Source organism: Schistocerca piceifrons, chromosome 3, assembly GCF_021461385.2.
Source record: "Schistocerca piceifrons isolate TAMUIC-IGC-003096 chromosome 3, iqSchPice1.1, whole genome shotgun sequence".
NCBI classification, from domain to species: domain Eukaryota; kingdom Metazoa; phylum Arthropoda; class Insecta; order Orthoptera; family Acrididae; genus Schistocerca; species Schistocerca piceifrons.
Genome location: NC_060140.1, coordinates 934854600 through 934880726, shown reverse-complemented (window position 1 = coordinate 934880726; position 26127 = coordinate 934854600). Strand labels below are relative to the sequence as shown.

Below are 26127 nucleotides of genomic sequence, written 5' to 3'. Positions count from 1 at the left end.
TGATGCATGTAAATTTCTTATTGTGACACAAAAATTCCTTCTGTGTATTTACGATTCGCAGAATATGTTATGTGTTAATTTGTTGTTTGTAAATTAAACGATGTGTTGATATACGAGTACCACTTCTTGACAGTTTCTCCAAGTGCACGCACTATCCTGAGCTGCATGTCTGTTCAGCTCGTACCTTGATGTTTACGTCGTTACATTTTACGGCTGTGCCATTTCACTTCAGGGAGCACATTTGGCATTATGTGTATGTTATATTTTCATCTTCTGTCATTGATAAATGAATGTGCTTACGCTGTATTACGAGTAGAATATGTTCCCGCTATGTGATAGATGTCTTTGCACTTTAAGTTTCCGAAGGTTTGAAATCTAATTGTAATGTCGTTTATACTCCGTTACGCTCGTACATGAAATGATGATACGAAGCTGCTGTTGAAAAGGATCGTCATAAAATAAGCTATATTTATGATCTTGGCTTCAGAAGAAATTACTTTCCATCAATTCTTAAATCTGATTGTACACTTTACAGTAGTTTCTTCTAACTGTAATATGATCTGCGGTCAGGAAAAATATCATCTGCACAATTTTATACTTATCGAAACGAAACACATTTTGACTGGCAGTTCAGCTCTTGATTTTGTTTCAGTGGTTGGTGATGTTTGAGCAGATGGCGTTGATAAACTCAGGGTTTGTTTTGTTTATGTACAGGAAGGTTGGTAGCAGTGTGAGGTGTTGATAGCTGTCAGTGTTGAATATGCAAAAATATGAGAAATTAGAGAAAATTGGCGAAGGCAAGAGCATAATTTTTTCCAGTAGATAGTGTTCGGGAGATTCTGTTAAACTGGAAAACCTCTTTGTCGAAAAACGTGATTATCGGTATTGACATCGTCATACAGTGTTTTTGTTTACACTCTTGAGATTTAATCTTTTGTTACAGGTACTTACGGAACTGTATTTAAAGCAAAAAATCGCGAAACGCACGAAATTGTCGCTTTAAAGAGAGTGCGTTTAGACGATGATGATGAGGCAAGTATTTTGTTGAATTGTTTTCTCCTGAGAGAACGTCGGAACTGTATCAAGCCAATATAGTGCTTTGCAGTTATGAATATTAATGTTGTTGTCATTGATTAGGGTGTACCTTCATCGGCGTTACGTGAGATATGCCTCTTAAAAGAACTAAAACACAAGAATATTGTACGGTTGTATGATGTGCTTCACAGCGATAAAAAACTAACGTTGGTGTTTGAACATTGTGATCAAGACTTAAAGAAATATTTTGATAGCTTAAACGGGGAAATAGATCCAGATGTAGTGAAATCTTTCATGTAAGTACACGCAATTGCTTCACTTACAAAGATTTATGAGATTTGCGCTTTATGACTTTACCTAACTGATGATAAATGACCTCTACATTTTGTGAGGCTATATAATACTAGTAAATCATGGTTTATATTGTGCCAATGAATGTCTGTGTCCTTTGACTAAACGTAGCAACATTTTAATTTTCTTATGTAGGTATCAACTGCTGCGAGGCCTCGCTTTTTGTCACAGCCATAACGTTCTCCACAGAGATCTCAAGCCACAGAATTTACTTATTAACAAGGTTCGTATAGTTTTTGTCACAAGCACTGTTGAATACATATCAATGTGAAGCATTCATGTCATGAAAATGAGGTTTTAATTCAATTCCAACATCAAACAGTTTACACATGCGTGAAGAAATGAATGTGATGTGTCCTGTCATATTTTGCTTGCTGCTCCACTAACCTCATATTATGGAATAGTTTCATTAAAAATTTTTTGTGACTCTTGCTTCAATTTCTTCATGATGTGTTCAAATGCCGGGATGACTCCTTTGAAAGGGCGTGGCCAACTTCCTTCCCCATCCCTCCCTAATCCGATGAGACCAATGACCTCGCTGTTTGGTCTCTTCCCCCAAAAAACCCAACTCTTGTGAAATAGCACATGCTTTGTGTGAATGACCCAACTTCATCATGGTAATGTAGTTACTTAGTATTGTAGATGATAATGGTTACAGAAGGCTTTCTGTTAAGTAAAACTTCAGATGAATATAAGATATTGATTCGCTGTCCTTATACATTACTGTATAAGAAAGACATGATAACAGAAGTGCAAGCCATGTGTAGAATGAGTTAGCCAGATAATAAATAGCAACTTCTGTTACATGAAGATGTTTTTCATAGAAATTGTGTTTCAGATGTTCTTAACGTGCCTGATTAATTCTTGCAGCAACTGGGTTAAATGTTTGTAATTTTTTACTGTCATTACCACTTATTTTTAACATGATGGTTTGATACGGCCTGCCATGAATTCCTCTCCTGTGCCAAACTCTTCATGTCAGAGCAGAATAGCACTTGCAACGTACATCCTAAATTATTTGCTGGATGTATACAAATCTGTGACTTCCTCTACAGTTTTTACCCTCTACAGCTCCCTCTAGTACCATGGAAGTTACTCCGTGATGTCTTAACATATGTCCTGTCATCTTGTCCGTTCTCCTTGTCAACCTTTTCCACATATTCCTTTCCTCTCCGTTTCTGCACAGAATCTCCTCATTACTTACCTTATCAGTCCATCCAATTTTCAACATTTGTTTGTAGCACCACATATCAAATGCTTAAATTCTCTTCTTTTCCAGTTTTCCCACAGTCCATGTTGAGCTACCATACAATGAGTTGCTCCAAACATACATTCTCAGGAATTTCTTCCTCAAATTAAGGCCTGTGTTTGATACTAGTAGACTTCTCTTGGTCAGGAATGCCCTTTTTACCAGTGACAGTCTGCCTTTGACATTCTCCTTGCTCTGTCCGTCATTGGTTATTTTGCTGCCTAGGTAGCAGAATTCCTTAACGTAATCTACTTCGTGACCATCGATCCTGATTTTAAGATTCTTGCTGTTCTCATTTCTGCTACTTCTCATTACTTTTGTCTTTCTTTGACTTACTCTCTATCCATATTCTGTACTCATTAGACTTTTCATCTCATTCAGCAGATCATGTAATTCTTCTTCACTTTCACTCAGGATAGAAATGTTGTGAACTGATTCTATAAGCTAAATAATGGAAACTCCAGGATGGAATAATGACAGTATTATGAAAAGGATAGATTGCTTCTAACCATATAGAGGAGTCATTGAGTCACAGACAGGCTCAACAACAAGATTACTATATATTTAAGCTTTTCGTCAAAACACCTTCTTCTGAAGTAGACACCCCCCCCCCCCCCCCTTCCCCTAACCTCCTTCCTGGTCGCCATGACTAATTATATCCTCACTCACAATTACTTCTCCTTTGAAGGCTTCACATAGAAACAAATCTGAAGTACAGCAATTGGCACAATCCTAAATTACTAGGAATGTTTCACTAGTAAAGTTTGTTCCAAAGTCTGTTTTATTAAGGCAGATCAGGAAATTGGTGAATCAACATTGAAAACTTTTGCCTTAAATTAATTTTAACACTATGATTGTTGCATGTAACCATAATCACAATCATGGTACATCAAACTTTTTTTCAGAATGGTAACTTTGAATGCTTCTAATTGTTGAGCTTAACTTATGTTCAGTTCAATTAATCATCAGGTTAAGCATACCTGTGTGAGCAAAGCTATTTGATTGTAAGATGAGACCCTACATAATTCATAGAGGACTGGAAGAAATTTTAAAAATTAAAAAAGAAGATAGTAAGAATAAAAAAGAAACACAGTATATACTGCAAATAATATGTGCAATACTATTGTTAAGTACTTCTGTACAGAATAAAAGGAGTGTGCTACAAGGAAAACTTTCTATTTAGTTTTGTAAATCTAAGCTCTATTGCTCAGTTATATGTTGAAATCATCCTTCATATTTCTGTGGTGGGAGATGTAGTATAACAGGTAATGCCATGCACTGTACAGTGGCTGTGAATGTTTGTAAGTCTGTTTTTTTAGGTTAGATTTGTTGCAGTGGTACAACACTGCTTTCACAGTTTTAGAGGGCGAACTGCTCAACATTTGATGCAGTTAGGAGTTTTAGACCAACAAGAAGGCACAGTGTATGCTGTGGTGCAATGAATGTACGAAGCCTGTCTAAAAAGTATCCGACCTTTGGCCAGAAAAAATATTTTGAATATCTGATGGGGTTGTGACCCTAATCCCCTTCAAAGTAGGCCCCTTGTGCTTGCACACACTTAGCCCACTGATCCTTCCACTGCCGGTAACACATCTGGAAATCTGTATTCGGAATGGTGTTAAGCTATGTCGTTGTGTTCCGCATGATCTCTTCTGTACTCTCAACGGGATCATTTCAGTGGCATCTTCAGTTTCAGAAACAACCAGAGGTTGCAAGGAGCCACTCCTGGGGAGTAGGGAGGTTGGGAAACGGCTGTAATTCCATGTTTGGCCAAGAAATTTTGGGTCAAGTGGGATGAATGTGCAGGGTCATTGTCGTGATGCAATTGCCAGATTTTTGCTATCCACATGTCTGGTCTTTTGTGCCGAACTGCGTCACGGAGTTGCCGGAGATCATCTTGATAGTACTCCTTTGTCACTCGTTGTCCTTACAGTGTGTATTCATGATGCATAATTCCTTGGACATCAAAGAGGACAGTCAGCACCGCCTTGATTTTGCTTTGCACCTGCTGCACTTTCTTCAGCCTTTGAGGCTCTGGATGCTTCCATTGCAATGACTGTCTTTTTGTTTCTTGGCCGTACACATAACCCATGACTCATCTCCAGTTATCACGGTGTTCAGACACCGATGATCAGTGTTGGTGGAGACCAGAAGGTCCTGTGCAACATCAAAATGGAGGTCTTTTTGATCCGGCGACAACAACTTGCGCACGAATTTCGCAGCCACTTGGTGCATGTTCAAATCATCATGAAAAATTGCATGTGCAGAATCTTTACTCACTCCACCTTCTTGGGCAATCTCCTGCACGGTCAAACAACGATCTGCCATCACCAAATTTTGCACCCTCTCAACAACAGTTGCACTCCGAGCTGTTTGGAGCCTGCCAGAATGCTGGTCACTCTCTGCTGATGTGTGGCCTTTTTGAATCTGTTGAACCATTTCTTAATTTGTGTTACACCTATCGCATCTTCTCCAAACACCTGCTGTATCTTACGAATTGTTTCGCTTCGACAATCACCAAGCTTTTTACAAAATTTGATGCAGTATCTTTGCTCAACACATTTAGTCATCTTGAGAGAATCAGTAATCCGATGAACATGTTGTGTAGCACCTCACTCAGTGACCAACAGGTAGCGACTGACACACTGGAAGGCAGGGACAAAATTCACACGTGCGCATAAAGGTCTCTTCCTTTACTGTGTACAATGGTGCCGTGCTATCGTCTCAATTTTGCGCGGGAAAATCAAAAGTTGGATACGTTATAGACAGACCTCGTATTGCATTCCTGCGAAAAAAATGTAGGCTGTGACTAGCAGTTTCTACTGAGTGTACTTCAGTTTTAACCTCAGATTAATACCATTTTAAACTACAAAGAAGAGTGATTGCTTTTCCCTCTTTCCTTGTATACTGCCTTATTGATTAGTATCCAGCACTGAAATTGAGGCTAAAGCATTCGTATAGATTGCATTACACATATGTGAAGACTAATCGTACCTGATTAGTTCAGTGAAAATGACAATGAAATTTTGAGTCTCGTGGACAGTAAGAGGGCAGCATTTGCGTGCCAAAACAACCACAGTCTGCTTCCAAGGAACTACATTATCAGGAAACGATATCAGAACACAGGTGAACTTCAGAACTGAAGGATCACTGACGGATGCTTAAGTCCTGAGAAAATGAACGGCTGGTTGAAACCAAAACCATACAAACTGCCTTCAATGCTACCAAGACAGAGTACAGCCTATGTACTCAAAGCCTCAACCCTATAAGATCTAGGGATGGTGGTACTTTCCTGAAAGGCAGCTGCTCTGTAAATGGTGATTGGAAGAAACATTTCCAAGAATGGAATTCCTACAGATACCTTCTTCCCCCCCCCCCCTTCCCCTCCATGAACCATTGACCTCGCCATTGGTGGGGAGGCTTGCGTGCCTCAGTGATACAGATAGCAGTAACATAGGTGCAACCACATCGGAGGGTTATCTTTTGTGAGGCCAGACAAATGTGTGGTTCCTGAAGAGGGGCAGCAGTGTTTTCAGTAGTTGCAGGGGCAACAGTTTGGATGAATGACTGTTCTGTCCTTGTAACACTAACCAAAATGGCCTTGCTGTGCTGGTACTGCAAACGGCTGAAAGCAAGGGGAAACCACAGCTGTAATTTTTCCCGAGGGCATGCAGCTTTACTGTATGCTTAAATGATGATGGTGTCCTCTTGGGTAAAATATTCCCCCCTTTCAGATCTCCGGGCGGGGACTTCTCAGGAGGATGTCGTTATCAGGAGAAAGAAAACTGGCGTTCTGCAGATTGGAATGTGGAATGTCAGATCCCTTAATCAGGCAGGTAGGTTAGAAACTTTAAAAAGGGTAATGGATAGATTAAAGTTGCATATAGTGGGAATTAGTGAAGTTCAGTGGCAGGAGGAACAAGACTTCTGGCAAGGTGAATACAGGATTATAAATACAAAATCAAATAGGAATAATGCAGGAGTAGCTTTAATAATGAATAAAAAAACTAGAGGGTGGATAAGCTACTAAAAAAAGCATAGTGAACACATTATTGTAGCCAAGATAGATACAAAGCCCATGTCTACCACAGTAGTACAAGTTTATGTGTCAAGTAGCTCCGCAGAAGATGAAGAGATTGGTGAAATGTATGATGCAATAAAAGAAATTATTCATATAGTTAAAGGAGACAAAAATTTAATAGTCATGGGGGCATGGAATTCAATAGTAGGGAAAGGAAGAGAAGGAAAAGTATTAGGTCAATATAGACTGGGGGTAAGGAATGAAAGGGGAAGCCTTCTGGTAGAATTTTGCACAGAGCATAACTGAATCATAGCTAACACTCGGTTTAAGAATCATGAAAGAATGTTGTATACATGGAAGTGGCCTGGAGACTCTGGAAGGCTTCAGATAGATTATATAATGGTTTTAAATTGTAAGACATTTCCAGGGAGAAATGTGGACTCTGCCACAATTTATTGGTTATGAACTGTAGACTGAAACTGAAGACACTGTAAAAACGGAGGAATTTAAGGGGATGGGACCTGGATAAACTGAAAGAAGCAGGGGCTGTAGAGAGTTTTAGAGAGAGCATTATGGATTGTTTGACAAATACAGGGGAAAGAAATACAGTAGAAGAATGGGTAGCTTTGAGACATGAAATAGTGAAGACAGCAAAGGATCAAGTCGGTAAAAAGTCAAGGGCAGTAGAAATCTTTGGGTAACAGAAGAGACATTGAATTTAATAGATGAAAGGAGAAAATATAAAAATGCAATAAATGAAGAAGGCCAAAAGGAATACAAAAGTCTCAAAAATGAAATCAACAGGAAGTGCAAAATGTCTAAGGAGGGATGTCTAGAGGACAGATGTAAGGATGTAGAGGCATATATCACTAGGGGTAAGATAGATACTGCCTACAGGAAAATTAAAGAGACCTTTGGAGAAAAGAGAACGACTTGTATGAATATCAAGAGCTCAGATGGAAACCCAGTTCTAAGGAAAGAAGGGAAAGCAGAAAGGTGGAAGGAGTATATAGAGGGTCTATACAAGGGCAATGTACTTGAGGGCAATATCATGGAAATGGAAGAGGATGAATATGAAGATAAAATGGGAAATAGAATCCTGCGGGAAGAGTTTGACAGAGCACTGAAAGACCCTAATCAAAACAATGCCCTGGGTGTAGAAAACATTCCATTAGAACTACTGACAGACTTGGGAGAGCCAGTCCTGACAAAACTATACCATCTGGTGAGCAAAATGTATGAGACAGGTGAAATACCCTCAGACTTCCAGAAGAATATAATAATTCCAATCCCAAAGAATGCAGGTGTTGACAGATGTGAAAATTACTGAACTATCGGTTTAATAAGCCACAGCTGCAAAATACTAACGCGAATTCTTTACAGGCGAATGGAAAAACTAATAGAAACCGACCTCGCGGATGACCAGTTTGGATTCCATAGAAATATTGGAACACGTGAAGCAATACTGACCCTACGGCTTATCTTAGAACATAGATTAAGGAAAGGCAAACCTACGTTTCTAGCATTTGTAGACTTAGAGAAAGCAATGTTGACTGGAATACCCTCTTTCAAATTATGAAGGTGGCAGGGGTAAGATACAGGGAATGAAAGGCTATTTACAATTTGTACAGAAACAAGATAGCAGTTATAAGAGTCGAGGGACATGAAAGGGAAGCAGTGGTTGGGAAGGGAGTGAGACAGGGTTGTAGCCTCTCGCCGATGTTATTCAATCTGTATATTGAACAAGCACTAAAGGAAACAAAAGAAGATTTCGAAGTAGGAATTAAAATCCATGGAGAAGAAATAAAAACTCTGATGTTCACTGGTGACATTGTAATTCTGTCAGTGACAGCAAAGGACCCGGAATAGCAGTTGAACGGAATGGACATTGTCTTGAAAGGAGAATATAAGATGAACATCAACAGAAGCAAAACGAGGATAATGGAATTTAGTCGAATTAAATTGGGTGATGCTGAGGGAATTAGATTAGGAAATGAGACACTGAAAGTAGTAAATGAATTTTGCTATATGAGGAACAAAATAACTGATGATGGTCGAAGTAGAGAGGATATAAAATGTAGACTGGCAATGGCAAGGATAGCGTTTCTGAAGAAGAGAAATTTGTTAACATCGAGTATAGAGGTAAGTGTGAGGAAGTCGTTTCTGAAAGTGTTTGTTTGGAGTGTAGCCATGTATGAAAGTGAAACATGGACGTTAAATAGTTTGGACAAGAAGAGAATCGAAGCTTTCGAAATATGGTGCTACAGAAGAATGCTGAAGATTAGATGGGTAGATCACATAACTAATGAGGAGGTATTGAATAGAATTGGGGAGAAGAGAAATTTGTGGCACAACTTGACTAGAAGAAGAGATCGGTTGGTAGGACATGTTCTGAGGCATCAAGGGATCACCAATTTAGTATTGGAGGGCAGTGTGGAGGGTAAAAATTGTAGAGGGAGACCAAGAGATGAATACACTAAGCAGATTCAGAAGGATGTAGGTTGCAGTAGAAGCTTGCACAGGATAGATAGCATGGAGAGCTGCATCAAACCAGTCTCTGGACTGAAGACAACAACAGATATCTTTTAAAAAAGTGCACCCACCTTATGTGTGCTTACAGAGTTGCTCACTACTAAGGTATGAGCATCAGAACTTCAAAGATACAGTAATCATCATCTTCAAAAAGGAAAATTTGCCTGATTGTAGTTAGTGTTTTGAATTTTTTCTGCTCTGAGTTACAAGAGAAGGCCAGAGAATAAAACTGACCATTGCTCTTGGCCTTTTATAGATCTAGTCAAGTCCTTTGACTCAGTTAAGGAAGATGCAGTCCATAGAAAAATAATATGTCGAGAGACTTTTTAATTGCTGCATGCCAACATGGAAGGCATTATTCTCCCTATAAGCTCTAGTAGAGGACAAGGAGAACAATTTGGAATAGTTACAGGAGTTACACACGAATATGTAATTGCCTGCAGCCATTAATCTGCTCAAAGCAGAATAACCACTTGGAATAAGAAATGGAGCACAGGACTGATGGAGGGTTACTTAAACCTCAAAAGATTAAGGGCAAGGAAAACCTTATCTTTGACAATCATTATACAGCTCCTGTAAGCTGAGACAGTATCATTTTCACTTGCTTGGTATATGATAAGCAAGTCCTCCCACTCCTCATGACAAAGCTTATAAAACCATTGAACTTTATTTCAACAGCAGACAGACACACATACTGTATCAACATTTGTATACTGTCTAATCAGTTTATTGTTTCCTAACAAACAGTGGCAATTTTCTGCGGGACATAAAACTATTTTACCTATATCGCCATTTACTTGTGGACAAGTGCAAACTGATACGGAAGTCCATTGCCGTATATGTACTTTCACAACCTTCACTCACTTACAGCAAAGGGTTTTCAGTAATAGTAACATCAACACTGCGCCTATTCTGAATGTGTTACAGTCTGTGTTAATATGAACTTTAACTTATATCTGTAAAACTTGGGTGACAGGATGCATGTAATTAGCTCGGAGAAATATCATCAGTGCTGTCTGAGCAGAAACCTGAGAATAAAATGACAAGACTGGCATACCCAAACCAGTGCCCTTGAAGAAGCCAATGCTACAAGAATTGAGGTGAGAATAATTGAATATCAGTTTTGATGAAGTAACATCTTCCTAAGTAAATCATGCCTACTGTACATATGGCTGGGCGTCATATGCACAAATGACAACATAAAAGGTAAAAGGATACTCTGAAATGCAATGTGGAGAAATGCTGGGTCAGTATTGAAAACTGGGAGTATGTAACAACTAATCAACAAGACTGGTAACTTATCTGCTTTTGGCTTGTTGTCACTTTAATGTTAAGTAACTAAAATTGTGCTAAATTTCATTATGTTGTATAATTCATGTGGCATCAGTTATGGAATTTGACTTAAGAAGTGTGTAATACATACTCATTCTTCATGTTCTGTTAGATTAACAAGTGACTTGCATATTTAAACAGGTAAAGATACTTGGAACAACCTGTGGCCTACATAATGCAAAGACAAAGAAAGAGCTCCAGAATTTCAAGAAATTTCAAACCTTTTACTACATCAGCATTCATTACCCTTGTGTTCCTGCTAGCTTTCTGATTACAGTCTTTCACTGGATGTAAATCATGTTGGATTTATTTTTGCAGTCAGTCAGGGTGTAGGAGACAAAATGCTGAAGGGAACATTCAATTTCATCTGCCTTACTGATTTTTTGGCTGTTCACTAATGTTCAGTTAATTTAGGGCATGCATTAGGTAAATGTGGTCTGTATCCTGCCACACAAGGCTAGAATTTTATGTAATGTGACAATTGAGAAAGGAATAATTTGTAAAGTATCATTAATAGTTGTGTGATGTAATTCAAACGTTTTGAATTAACCGTACAAGAATGTCTTACTGTCCTCTATTCCTTTCCCAGAATGGTGAATTAAAATTGGCAGATTTTGGTCTTGCTCGTGCTTTTGGTATCCCTGTCAAATGCTACTCAGCAGAAGTTGTGACATTGTGGTATAGACCTCCTGATGTCCTGTTTGGTGCCAAACTTTACACTACGTCTATTGACATGTGGTCTGCAGGCTGCATATTTGCTGGTAAGCACTTTACTCAGAATAATTTGAAATTCCCAATTTAATGCTTTGTGTGAGAGGGGGGGCTTGTTGAATATGTTTTGCACAAGATACATGATTCCACTCTGAAACTGATAAAGAAGGCAAAATCTGCATGAAAAACATAGCCTGCTTGGTAACCTTAGGACTGTTTGGTGAAATTGAGTTTAAACCTACGTTAGTATGCCTGTGTCATCAGCAGTCATGACATTTTTGATCTGATTTTTAAAGTCATTGGAAGATCATTTCTGTAGTTTAACAGTAAGACCAGACCCAGTATTGATCCTTGGGGGACTACTTATATTATGGTCCCTTATTCTGAGGTCAGCCTTATTCCTGTGCAAGAGTCTGTAACTGTGACGCTCTGCTTTCCATTAGGAAGGTAAGGCTACATCCATCCAAGAGGAATGTTATTAATGCCATAAGATTTTCATGTACCACATACAATCATATGAATTGTGAGTAACTGTTTATGCATCACATAATAGATGCTTATTAAACATCTTGTTAGGGTACAGGAGACACACCAAACATTGATTTGTATAAAGTGAGGTGGAACAGCATTCTAAAATCAAGATTTTATCATGAGAATAAAGAGTTGTATTTCCATAATAAGATGTTAAGTATCAGTGACATCCTGCTTAATTATTGATCCATCCTTAATAAACTAATTCACTGAGTAGTAAGATTTACGTAGCGGAGTATCATGTAGCTTCTTTTTCAGTAGAGGTTCACGTTAATAATCTTGTCTTTGTCTGTTCAAGAGTTTCACTCCCATACATTGAGGCTTCTCAGGAAATAATTTGTATCAGTTGACAGGAATTGTGAAACCAACTTTTTTTTTTTGTACTATACAAATGATCTGAATGATTTTCCAGGAATAATTTGGGTTCGCTGTATAAAAAGATTATAATATTACCTTAGAGGGTGCAGGCTTTAAATAATGGATGACATGATTCACTTGGGTGGGCAACATACATTTTGTGCCGACTTTTTTTTATTGAGCTTCAGTATATGTGTTATATTACCAAAGCTTCCTTAAAAAGCAATACTATACCGTATTACAGGTCCAAAATAACTGTGGTATGCAATTTCATGTGTGTCCATGTCAGTGGCACTGGATAATATATGCATATCAAATAAAAAGATACATGATGTACTTAACAAATATCCGATATGGACATCTAAGTTTAAATTCTTGTCTAAATTTTGGCCCAAAAATTTGGCAGGGTCAATTCTACTAGGATCGGGAGGACTATTTGTCAGCTAAAGGCAATGGGAAACAGTGGGTATCAAATTTTGCTGGAGAGACATTTGGTGTAGTTGTAGGCAGTATTGCTCTTTCAGTCATTGTTTCATATTGTGACATTGCTTCCCTCTGTTTTCTATTGTTGAACTTTATTAATTGTTGATCTTTTATGTTGATGTTTGTTAGCTCCATATTTTGGAAGAGGGAAAATTGTGTTTTTTTTCCTTTATTAATTGGTAAGTTAAACACATTTATGGTTTATTAAGTTATTGTATTATTTCCAAATGAGGTTATAACAATGAAATTACTTACTTTCAAGCCGAATAAGAACCATTACATGTTTACATTTACACTCAAAAAAATTACAAAGCAGGGTAACTGGGTACAGTTACTGAGCGGAGATTGCAAAATAATATGATATTATTCCATATCAGGTTTTGAAAAAATGTCAGCAACCTACATCAGGGGCGGGCAAACGTTGCACACGGCTCATGAGCGCACAGCGCTGCACGTGTGCTGCTCGCGTGCAATCATCGACCGGGGCAGTGGCAACAGCGGGAAGGCTGCGGCAGTGTAGTACCAGGCTAAGCTGTGGACGTTGATACGAAGTGACCACTACGTAGTGAACTTTGTATTTCAAGAACCGGAAAATGCAGAGTGAATCAAGGAAACGGAGAAGTGGAGATCTGCTATCTTTTAAAAAGAAATGGGAGAATCATTTTTTCTTTGTGCAAAAACGTGAAAATTCAAAATGTTTAATATGTGGCAGTATTCTCGCTGGTCAGCGGAAATTTAGTATTGAATGCCATTATATTAAATTTAATGAGTACAATTTATTGTTGGATTCTGGGTGGATGGGGAAACTGACTGACCTTAAGAAGAGCGATCTGACGATACTGCACGAATCTGGCATAAGTTGCCGTTGTCACGAGAGATCTGCGACTTTCTTTTGTCATGTCTCTCATCTAACTGATTTAACATTTTATAGAGCACTGTTTTCAATTTTCCGTGACGACAACAATGATAGCCCAGCGGTACGTGCAAGTTATAAGATTGCGCTTAATATAGCGAGAGCTGGAAAACCATTAGCTGAAGGTGAGTTTATAAAGGCATGTATCAGTGGTGCTGCTGATTTACTTTGCCCACTGAATGCAAATCAGTTTCGAGCTATCACTCTTTCTCGGCGGACTGTAAGTGATAGTATAAGTGCCATGGCAGTTGACGTTTACCGTCAATTAAGGAGTGCAGTGCAGGAGTTTATTGCATTTGATGAGTCCACATATATTTCAGACACCGCGCAATTAGTGATATATGTCCGCGGCGTGGACACTGCTCTACACATAACAGAGGATTTTTTAGACATGATATCTTTAAAAAGCACGACCACCAGTGCGGACATCCTTAAAGCCATTGAAGATGCTTCGATTCAGCTGGCTTAAACTGGGAATGTTTGGTGTCAGTGACAACAGACGGAGCACCTGGAACGAAAGGGCAAGAATGGGATTTGTTGGATTACTGAGAAAAAAGAGCTACAGCTTACAGAAAAATCATTATACAGCATCCACTGCATTTTGCACCAAGAAGTAGTCTGTGCAAAAGCAGCAAAACTGGGGGACGTCATGCAGGTGGTTATTCGGGCAGTTAATTATTTGAGATCCCACGGGATTACGCATAGTTTCACACATATTTAGCTGAAATTGGGGAAGAGTACGGTGACATACAATCCCACAGTGAAGGCCGCTGGCTTAGCCTCGGTAATGTACTCAAAAGATTTTTTGAGCTGAGAATACCAATAAATCAGTTTTTAAAGGACAAATGAAGGTACGATCCCAAGTTAGAAGATCCAGAGTGGGTTTGCCGACCTTGCATTTTTAGTGGACATTACCGGACACATGAATGCATCGAACACAAGTTTACAGGGAGAAAATCAGATAATTTGTGAAATGGCTGAAAAGGTGCAAGGTTTCACTAGCAAGCTTGAGATGTTGGAACGACAGCTCTCGTCAGGGAACGCACTGCATTTCCCTACTGTGTCTACTGTGCGAGAACAGAATTGCAAAGAATATGCTTCGGTACTTAGTGCAATAAAAGAGGAATTTCTCAAGCGATTGGGGTTATATCATATTTATCCCAAGTTTTTGAATGGTTCTCGAGACCATTTGCTGTTTCTGTAGATGATATTCATCCCAATTTGCAAATTGAATTAATAGATATACAATGTAATTCTCGTCTGAGAGACAAGTTCCTTTTGGCAAGACGTGTAATAGACTCTTATCAAGACTTTTCACAGCAAGAGTTTCCTCGTCTCCATCGTGAAGCCGCGAAGATAATGTCAATGTTTGGCTCGACGTACGTTTAAGTCTCGGTTAAGAGCAAACATCAGTGATGAAAATTTACGTAACTGTTTGCGTTTGTCTGTATGTAGAAATTTGGTTCCAGACATTAAACTTATTATAAATTCCATCTGTGATAATTATATAAAACGTATCGTAGGTTCAGAAATGGCTCTGAGCACTATGTGACTTAACTTCTGAGGTCATCAATCCCCTAGAACTTAGAACTACTTAAACTTAACTAACTGAAGGACATCACACACATCCATGCCCGAGGCAGGATTCGAACCCACGACCGTAGCATATCGTAGGTAATAAGTACTCTTTCAAAGCATGATTTCTTTCAAGCACTCCTACTAACCTTATGCCTTCATTCAATAAAGCAAGCTAGGAAACAAAACGCATTACAAAGGAAGAAGCGGAGAGACAGTATGGTGGGGAGGGGAGGGAAGCGGGTGGCCAGCTTGCCCCTGTGTGCACGCAGAACACCTACTAACTGCACACGAGGAAGTGCACAGCACACGTGCAGGATTCCTGCCCGCCCCTGACCTACATTGAAAAGTGTCCAGATTGCAGTTATGCTGTAAATGATGTTTTAGGAATTGTGCATGAATAAAGTTAAAATACTTAGCGAACCAGAAGCAGCTGATGGTGTGCTAAAATCAGTCATATACCACCGAATTAAAGGGTGGAAATTGTATTTTTCTGAGAGTATGGAATTAGGGAATAAAAAGAAGAAATTAAATCTGATCCTTGATACAGGATTTGCATAATTTTATTCTAATTTCTTCTTTGGTTGGAGGATACCACTGGATAAATTAGGCCTTGGGCATCAGCAAGCTCTTACTCCACGCATTGAAGCTGCAGTGACCCATTGTTTAATTGCTCATACAGAAATGGCGTATCCATGTGACGGATAAGAACTTAAGTTATTGGTACTGCAATAGGTTAAGCAGAATTCATTGAAAACTCCACTTAAGAATGGTCATCCTCGTGAGGATTAAATTTTCTTTACTTTACATTTCTGATCACAAATTTTTTTGTCATCAGACTACTGGTTTTGGTCTATATGATCATCTTCAGATCTGTTCAATAAAAACATGTCCTAATGTTCTGCAGCCATAGTGGCATCGACAAATGTTAAACACAAAATTAACACTAGCATCGTCAAATATATACAAATAACAGCATATGCAAGAGTCATCTTGTCAGTAGCTGTAAAGGAAATATATTCTATATTTGGGTCACTGTTTTATTTGCGACCAGACTAGGGTCTCTACTGGGTCAGGTAGGGAGTAGACAACTGCTTTGTCCTGTATTGCTGCAGATGACACTTACCTGCTACCATTGATCCAAATCTAAATACATACATCTTTACAAGCCACTGTACAGTGCATTGCTAAGGGTACATTGTACCATTGCTAATCATTTACCTTTGTGTTCCACTCACAAATAGAGCGAGGGAAAAATGACTGTTTGTATGCCTCCATGTTGTTGTTGTTGTGGTCTTCAGTCCTGAGACTGGTTTGATGCAGCTCTCCATGCTACTCTATCCTGTGCAAGCTTCTTCATCTCTCAGTACCTACTGCAATGCCTCCATATGAGCCCTAATTTCTCTTATCTTATATTTGTGCACCTTATGCGAAATGTACGTTGGCAGCAGTGGGGTCCTTCTGCAGTCAATTTCAAATATCGGTTCTCTAAATTTTCTCAGTAGTGTTCCTCGAAAAGAACATCACCTACCCTCCAGAGATTCCCACTTGAGTTCCCAAAGCATCTCGATAATACTTTCATGTTAATCGAACATACTGATAACAAATCTAGCAGCCCACTTTTGAATTGCTTTGGTGTCTTCCTTTAATCTGACTTGGCGCCACATACTCAGATTGGCCGTGGGATTGTCCTGTTGCCGTTTGTCGGTTGACGGGCAGTGCTGTGGTTGTCGGTTCACACATACATCACAATCTCCAACAGGCAAAGCATTCGTGGTCATGCGTTGTCCAGAGCATCTGGCAAGAGGGCAATCCCACACCCAATTGGAGCGCGTGGTGCCAAGTTTCTGTAGTTTAAAAATTGTGCATTGTCGATGTATATAACATTAGTAATTTCGGTTCCTACTGGTATCGGATATCCAGCGTTAAAATTTCATGACACAATTTTTGTCCACCCTGTATTGTTCCACATTGTTTCTGGTTTCTCTCTGTAGCACTTTTGTCATTGCCCTGTTCTTTTCCTCTACTGATGACCTGCAATCTTTGTCAAACTATTTCTGGGTTCTTCTGTTCCTTCTTATGCCTATTATTTCTTCTGCAGCATGTTTAATGGGTTTTTCAATCCTGCTCCACCTTTTGTCTATTCCTACTGTGGTCTCTTTATTGCTCAACTTTCTGCTTAGTGTTACTTGGTATTTTTTTACTTCATCAGGGATTTTCAGTTTGCCAGTAACCCATTTCATCATTTTTGCCTATTCTGTTGTCGATGCCATTTGTTAGTGACAGTTTCTCTCTCAAGACTGATTTTATCACAGAGTGGTCTGAGTCACAGTTTGCTCCTCTGCAGCTCCGTACATCCATAACTGACATGTCAGTCAAAAGCGCTGGCAGGTCGATAGACACACAAACAAACACAAACATACACACAAAATTCAAGCTTTCGCAACAAACTGTTGCCTCATCAGGAAAGAGGGAAGGAGAGGGGAAGACGAAAGGAAGTGGGTTTTAAGGGAGAGAGTAAGGAGTCATTCCAATCCCGGGAGCGGAAAGACTTACCTTAGGGGGAAAAAAGGACAGGTATACACTCGCACACACGCACATATCCATCCACACATACAGACACAAGCAGATATCTGTGTGCGAGTGTATACCTGTCCTTTTTTCCCCCTAAGGTAAGTCTTTCCGCTCCCGGGATTGGAATGACTCCTTACCCTCTCCCTTAAAACCCACTTCCTTTCGTCTTCCCCTCTCCTTCCCTCTCTCCTGATGAGGCAACAGTTTGTTGCGAAAGCTTGAATTTTGTGTGTATGTTTGTGTTTGTTTGTGTGTCTATCGACCTGCCAGCGCTTTTGTTCGGTAAGTCACCTCATCTTTGTTTTTATATATAATTTTTCCCACGTGGAATGTTTCCTTCCATTATATTGACATGTCAGTCACTAAAATATGATCAATCTGATTGGCTACTTCATTGACTACAGACTTCCAAGTACCCAGATGGATCATTTTGTGTGGGAAGCAGGTACTTTTAATAATCATATTATTTCTTGCTTTGAATTGACATAGTAAGTATCCATTCTTGTTGTATTCTTCGTGTAGTGAATGTTCTACAGAAACTCCATATGGATGTTCATTCCTCCCTATTTTTGCATTAAAATCTCCTACTGCTAGTGTCAGGTCATATTTAGGTACTGCACAGCATACTTGTGCCAAGTCTTTGTTGAATTTCTGTAATATTCTTTTTTTTTTTTTTACAGTATGGGGTTATTAGCCCCACACCCAATCCTCAACCTGGAGGACCAGAATTTGTATTAGGTTTACTCCACTAGGGAAGCTGGCTCCACACTCCTCAGTCATGACCAATCTGGCTTGGGTGACTCTGCTAGTAGCTATGCAACCGCCGGCACAACTCGCAAACCCTCCCACCTGGCACTGAAGGTGCCTACTATAAGGCGGTGTCTCCTGGGAAGGTTGGCAAGCTACTAATTACTTGAGATCAAAGTCAAAACTTCTCATAATTGTTTCCAATTTCCCGCCTGACCCAATGCCCTTATTTTTAAGGGTTATTTTTGTTTCCTAACAGGTTGTCAGGTTTTGATTTATGCCATATGCATTTTTGAGATGCCCAGAGTGAAAACATTCAGTTGGATCCTTGCATCTGAGCCATCGAGTGTATTAATGACGTAATCAGGAACATTTTCCGCTTAATGATTTTCTGTTAAAACAGCTGTATCATCAGCTAACAGAAATGATTAACATTTGTGGGTAAGTCATCAACACAGAGCGGAAGGGAATAGCCTTAAGGGACATCTTGTCACTGTCCTCCATTTTGAAGTCTAATTTTCTGTAGTTGAGCAGACAATTGCTCTTTACTTTCACGTGGATATGACATGGACAGCTGTTCTGCACTCTCCCAGTCTAATGCTCATCTAATTCGTGTGTTTGCAATGTGTGGTTTAGTGAGTTGAAGGCCTATTGAATGTCTCTGAAATTTTCAGCCAGTTTATTACTTTTGTCCAGTGAACTGCTAATCTTGGAAATACTTTATTTGGTGTCTACAGTATTTTCTGCTTAATGGAAGCCATATGCATATGTTTTCCATAAAATTTTGTATCTCAATAGTAGCTACTTTCTCAGACTCTATTGATAAAATCTGAAGAAGAGAGGTAGAGACTTTCAACACAGCTGGGATACAACCTTGTTCAAAAGACTGATTTATTAATACAGCTGGTGTGGACTTATTATTTTACACACTTTAATTATCTTTGAGGATATCCTGTCCCAACTGGTAGAATTTTGTTGCTTTAACCATAAAATAATAACGTCTGTGTCCACTATTAAAACATTTCAGAATTTTGAGATGCTCAAACTTAAAGGAGTTTATTTTTTTCTGGTAGTCTGCTATATGACATCTGATGTCACAATATTTGTGAAAAATTCGTTGGAACACTCTGATATTCATGCAGGAATAACAATGGCGTCCTTTTTGAGCTGAATTTCAGGAAGTTCCAAAATTTATATTTCATGATTTACTATGGTGTCTTTAATTGAATTTTACATCTTAAAATTTGCTTGTTTGTCATTGGTTTTTCATCTTTCACAACATTTTAAAATATTGTTTTGTAACTGGTCCACACAATAGAAGACATTGGCAAGATCACAGAATATACCAATAGGATAACTTTCCTTGTTCTGGTCTGCTAGGTCTTCATTTTTTGTGTCTTGTATCATGGTCTCTGTGAAGAATCCTTGACAAATCCTGAACTTATAGTACTTAAAAAGTTCTACTCAGAAATATATGTCAGTTTTCTGCCACTTTACAAAAAATGTTTGAAAATATCTAAAGAGGTGAACTGAGTCTGTAATTAGAAGTTGTTTGCTTATCTCCAGTTTTATAGATGGGTGCTAATGCAGCATATTTAAGTGTGTCAGGAAATATGCCCTAAATTATTGACTGACTAGTTGCACCCAATGGTGTTACCTGCAGCTAAACAATTTTTTATAAAGAAATGTTAATGCTGAAACTCACAATTCACATGTATGCACATCACAACAGTTATCCACTTGTGGCCCAGCAAAGTGTGGCGTCATAAGGGGGAGAGGGGGGGGGGGTGGAAAATTTTGAGACGAGATGAGCTGGCAGAGTATGCATTCCTCATAGCTCACATGTTTACTTAAGGTAAAAATTTTTACGTGTTCGAGTAGTGAATTACAAAATGTACCAGGAAAGAGAGTAAATAATTTCAAGATTGTTTCCGAGATGCCTAGCGTGGAAAACATCATAATTGTATTAGTGTTTATGGAGAGCCAGAGAAATACTGTAATATGTCCCTGTGAACAACATTCCAAGACTTCTTGTTCTCTGTGAATATGTATAGATTTCTGTCTCTTGATACATGTGAGCAGCCAGTGTAGAGTTGTCAATGTGAAAAACGTGATGTGCCCAGATGAATACCTGCCACTTTTAATGTTTGTCCTTGACTCATATTTATAATGATCAAGAAGGCCACTTTCAAACGGAACTGTAAGCATTTGAACTGAAAAGACAAGTTTGTTGGCTCGATAGGAATTCATGCTGTCAGTATTGTCTTTCATATGGCTCTGCCAGTGATGATGGTGGCCTGCACGATATACCTTCTCAGCTCCATGATAGTAGCTTGGTGCCATTGCACAGTCTTGGTGGATCCAGGTTATGCATCAGTGTGACAGGCACTCCCACTTTCAGCTCCAACTAGTGCGATGGCGTCCCCGACAGCTCTAATGAATATAGAAACTCTACAGGGTCTGTAGTAGTGTCTGTTTTCATAACTGTATCCATTGACAGGCAGGTTGTAACCCCACCAAATATATGATCAGTAATTTTTTATTAATGTTTCCCACCGATTCATTCTTTGGGTGCTGTTATCTGTACGCTAAACTTAATGCATTCATTTGGTAGTTAACATTCATGGAAGACTTCTAGTTATGTTACCCATCCCATGGGAGCAGTAATCATGTTGACCATCCCATGGGTACAGTGACTCTTTCTGGAATAAAAGATGACATATGTGTTAATTCAGGGTATAGACTATATGTATCCAAATAGACTATATGTATCCAAATCCATTCAGACATTTCATCATAAATAAGGAACAAACATACTAACTCGGCCAAGAAAGAAAATAAGCAATTTCTAGTTTGGTGCAGCACAAATTTTATATTTGTTTGTGTAACAACGTCATATGCCCTCATGTGTGTGCCTATTACCAGTGGATAGGCTTGCATATCCTAATCAGATCCTGCCTAACTAAAAGTCTACCACATTCTAGATGTAAAGGCACATCATCTGTCATACAGCATTTAAATGCCACCATGGTCATGAGTCTTCAAGTGTTTAGAAGCTGTAAGATAGCCTGATGCTCAGTGGCTAAAATGCAATAGGATTATATGAAAGTATGGATCAAACACTTTGAGAATTGTTTAAGCATTGTATTCATGACATTGAATTGTATTACGTATGACATATTACACAATAAAGGTATTTCCCCAAATACGGTACAGTTCAAAAGACAAAAAGTAAATAGCCTTTCTAAGAGTAATTATTGTTCTAAATTTCACGTTGAATGCTTCAAATCAATAAATATCTTGTACTAGACACATTTAAAAGTAGCATATGTGTTCATTTGTGCTATAAGCTAAATCCATTCCAAATTTCTTTCAAATCTGTCCTGCCATTTCAGCATAAAGGAGTAACAAGCATATACAGAACTTTTTGCATTTATAGTATATGTAATGATTACAAAGATAGCATAAAAATAGTCCCTTCAAGTGGGCTCAAGATTTTAATACTCTGCAAGAAAACGATCGTAGACAGCAGAATTGCTACTTTTTAGTGACCTGGTGAGTCCTGTTATCTCCTAAGGAATTGTGTTTTCGAAATTACTGTCAGCTGATGGTACATGCAGTGTCTGCACATATACATCTAATGCATCTGTAAGCAGTTGTTTATTAGTCGATGCACAGTGACATTTTCTGTCACTGTGAGGAAGAAATTATTGAATTTAGTGGCCAAGGATTTGAAGTATCATTGTTTCTGCCGTAGCTCCTGTGTGGGTCTCGGTTTCATTTGGAGCACAGTTTTTGTTTGTTAATGTCTTCTCTATTCTTAGAATGTTTTATGTTTTGAACAGAGTGCATTTGCCTGCTACATTTACCTAGCTTGCTTTTGTTCAGTTTTACTCAAATTTCTTTCTGTGGAAAACACGACTGCAAGAAATGATGTAGGAATCTATTTAAGAAATACTTAAACTTTTGATCTACACTGTCTGCTCTATAAATTTTTTCCCAGGATTCTTTCTGTAATTTCTCTCTAAACATTATGATTGAGTCATTGTAGATTATTATGTGGTGCAGTAATTTTTTCTGTTAGCTTTATTGCCTAAAGCTAACTGGACAGCATGTTTTTTATTGTTAACATTTGACCTTCATGGTTAGAGCAAAGATAATGTAAATCTACCCACTTTACCTCTACCGAACAAGATGGTTCAAAATTTGCCATACTGGATTTGCTTCCAGAAGATGCAGTGTTCCAAAATCTTGTCTGACCATCTAGACTTAGTCCCCCGTGAATCATTTACAGTGAATACTTGGATGTTTCCTTCGAAAAAGACACTCTGTTTCTTTCTCAGCTCTTGTTCAGTTTTGAGTTTGTGCTCTGCCTCTAATCACTTCTTTATCCATAGAATACTAAACCCTAATCTTTCTTCATTCCTCCCTTGTTTTGTAATTGGTTTTCAAGTTCTGTCAATAGCAGGTTCAATAGAGGTGGAGAATTTTGAGGTGTGAACCTATAATGGGGAAGCAGTTAATGCTGTGGCAGCATGAATGTAATTTTGCTACTCACATATTGTCTGAAGAAAACTTAGAAAATCTGAAATAGGAGACTGAGCTGGAATAGATTCGACTGCAACATCTTTTTCATCTTCTTCTTCTCTTTCAAGAAATCTTCTTCTTCCTCTTCTCTTTCACGAAATTTCAGGCCCAAGGCTTATTGTCGTGTGCAACAATCAACATGACCAAATATTTGCTGTCTGCTAGTGTATTTTGTCTGTTATAGAAATTACCATAACTTAAATTTAACATCAAATTATTATTTCTTTTTATTGTGGTTTCTAACCAAATTACATTAGTAGGACACAAGGAATCTTGAGATCAATAAAAACTGTTCTTGTTTTGAGAATGGTGATATTGGGAATATCTGAGATAACAAAATTTGTGCACATGCATATCATATTGTGAACTGCTGTATTTGTTGCTTTGATAAGGACGCAGGGTCTGGGCTGTGATGCCCCATCAACAAAGAGGTTATGAAAGGTAGAGCAGAAGTTTGGATCAAGCGAGGATGGCAAGGAAAATCACTCTTGTCTTTTTTGAAGGATACTCAATTTAAGAAAACCATGAGAAACCCATAACTATCTAGATGTTATGTAATTTGCTTAGCATGATAGGAAATAATTTCTGTAAAAGTCCACATGAATTTCAGTGGCCTACTGTTAATCTCATTTATAAACAAGCATTTCAATGTCATTTAGTAATATGTTTGTTGGATTTTTGAATTTGTTAGCTCCTGGAATCATCTTTGTAACGGTCTAAGGTGAAACTGAATGATCAAATATTTTTTTCTGTGCATTGCTACAGACACTTTGACTTTATCTGAACTAATTTTATTCAGTGCACATTTTGCAGCTCAGCAGATTTTTTTAACATTATTTGTTGATACACCAATGTGTTTTCCAGAGTTGGCGAATGCAGGGAGACCACTCTTTCCTGGTTCAGATGTCGAAGATCAGTTGAAACGAATCTTTAAGTTGTTAGGTACTCCAACTGAAGAGACATGGAGTGGTCTGACACAACTGCCAGATTATAAACCATTTCCAATTTATCATCCAAGCATGGCATTTAGTCAAGTAGTGCCGAAGTTAAATGCCAAAGGTCGGGACCTTTTACAGGTAAGCAGTTATCAGATTTCACTTCAGCATGTGATCACTCATATAATGTAGTATTAATTTTGCTCTAGTCGGGAAATAGTGTAGTAGTTTTTCAAACAACGGAAAATCCAGATTTTATTTAAAATAAGCATAAAATAGTTCATCTTTTTTTAAAGTAATGTTATACCCTTTCAGTTTACAAAATTATGACTTCACTATTCTGAAAATAATAACAGTAATTTCTGGAACCTTTCTTCTTTCTTCAGATAATTCCCTTAATGCCAAATGAGGGGGAAGGGGTGGGGGGGGGGGGGGGAGGGAGGGAGGGAGGAGAGAGAGAGAGAGAGAGAGAGAGAGAGAGAGAGAGAGAGAATTCAGTTCTAGTAACTAGTGCCTTTTTCCCTTACCTATATTATTACTGTGTAATGTGTTTCATCATGTACACTGGCTCTTCCAATACTTTTGGTTGATTGAAAAAGCTGGTTGCTTATGAAATAATATTAAGGGAAATGTAAAATGCAGAAAAGAAATTTTTGAGAAGAGCATAAGGTTAGTCCATAATGCTCACATGAGCAGTGAAAAAATACGAGGAGGATTGGAAGTTGAAAAATAAAATACACAAATGTTTTTGAAAATTGGAATATGAAGAAATTTACATACAAATCAAATGAACTTTATTCCATAGATTTGGAATGTGCCAATATACAGATCATAAGAAGTGCAGATCTGTACATTATGTCCAACTTTGAGAATTCAGTATAGTATAAAACCCTCACATACCACATTTGGAGCCCCTAAACATAGTAACATGAAGTCATATAATGCGTGAATGTACTTTTGGGAATTCCTCCCCCCCCCCCCCCCCCTCCCCCCCCACCTCCACCTTGCCTCCTTGCCATTCCTGACACACAGGTTGTATGGGAAACCACAAGGCATTAACAGTTGATCCTGGGGAACTACAGTGAAAAAAGTTGCAGACCGGTATATTGATAACTTTTACTTATGGACCGTCTGACAGCAACTGAATAAAACACAATTTTAGTGCCATACGCATTTCGCCTTTTATTTTCTGCAAGGCATCATCAGTGGCAGGTTACGTGGACAGTTTCCTACATATTACACTCCTGTTGCATTTTTGGTGTTGTTATTCTTGTTATGAACGCCAATTTGCAGTTTTTTCCACATTCCACAGCACTATGCACTGAACGCTTGTTTTAATGCCATTAAAACAAGCGTTCAGTGCATAGTGCTGTGGAATGTGGAAAAAACTGCAAATTGGCGTTCATAACAAGAACAACAACACCAAAAATGCAACAGGAGTGTAATATGTAAGAAACTGTCCACGTAACCTCCCACTGATGATGCCTTGCAGAAAATAAAGGCGAAACACGTAAGGCACTAAAATTGTGTTTTATTCAGTTGCTGTCAGACGGTCCATAAGTAAAAGTTATCAATATACCGTAATATTACATGCAACTGAGGAAGACAGGACTACAAAAGTTGAAGTTGCAGACCATTTATATCCCAGAAATTTATTTATTATTTATTTATTCATCCAGGGATCATTTTGCAGTGATACAGCGTATGTCAAGTTAATAAAATTCCAGTAAATGGGCCAAAATATAACACAGCATAAATAACACGCTTTAAGAGAATAGGATAGGTGTTCTATGGGGATAGAACAGGTGGTTGGCTGTGGCCTTGATTAAGGAACCATCCTGGCTTTTGCCTTAGCGTTCCAGAAAAACCACGGACAACCGAAATCAGGATGACTTGACAGAGCAGCTCCATCCTCCTGATTACAATGTCAGTTTTCTAACAGCTGCACTGTCTCACTCAGTAGTTCTCTAGTGAATAATGTATCTTCATTTACCACAGATTGTTTCAGGTAACTTGTGATATGAAACTTAATTTCTTCTTCACTGTTCATGCACTGAATACATGTGGTGATAACTCCTGGACGTTTCTGGTCACTTGCTATGTAAAACATAGTTGTACTCTTCACTTTCGCTCACACTAAGACACCTACAGATGACTCCTTGACTGAGAAGATGCAGATGTGCCCCTTTGCTAC

The 26127-nt window shown here is 38.5% G+C and overlaps 1 protein-coding gene across 1 annotated transcript in view; it reads left to right on the top strand.

Annotated features, from left to right (window-relative positions):
* The first annotated feature begins 714 nt into the window (after positions 1-714).
* The window catches only part of LOC124787858 (cyclin-dependent-like kinase 5), a 37538-nt gene continuing 12125 nt past the window's right edge, over positions 715-26127 (top strand). The window contains exons 1-6 of the mRNA XM_047254821.1: positions 715-797; positions 944-1032; positions 1138-1331; positions 1522-1609; positions 11110-11281; positions 23863-24074. Coding sequence (XP_047110777.1) covers positions 761-797; positions 944-1032; positions 1138-1331; positions 1522-1609; positions 11110-11281; positions 23863-24074 — 792 coding nt within the window. The 5' untranslated portion in view covers positions 715-760. The remainder of the gene's footprint in view (positions 798-943; positions 1033-1137; positions 1332-1521; positions 1610-11109; positions 11282-23862; positions 24075-26127) is intronic.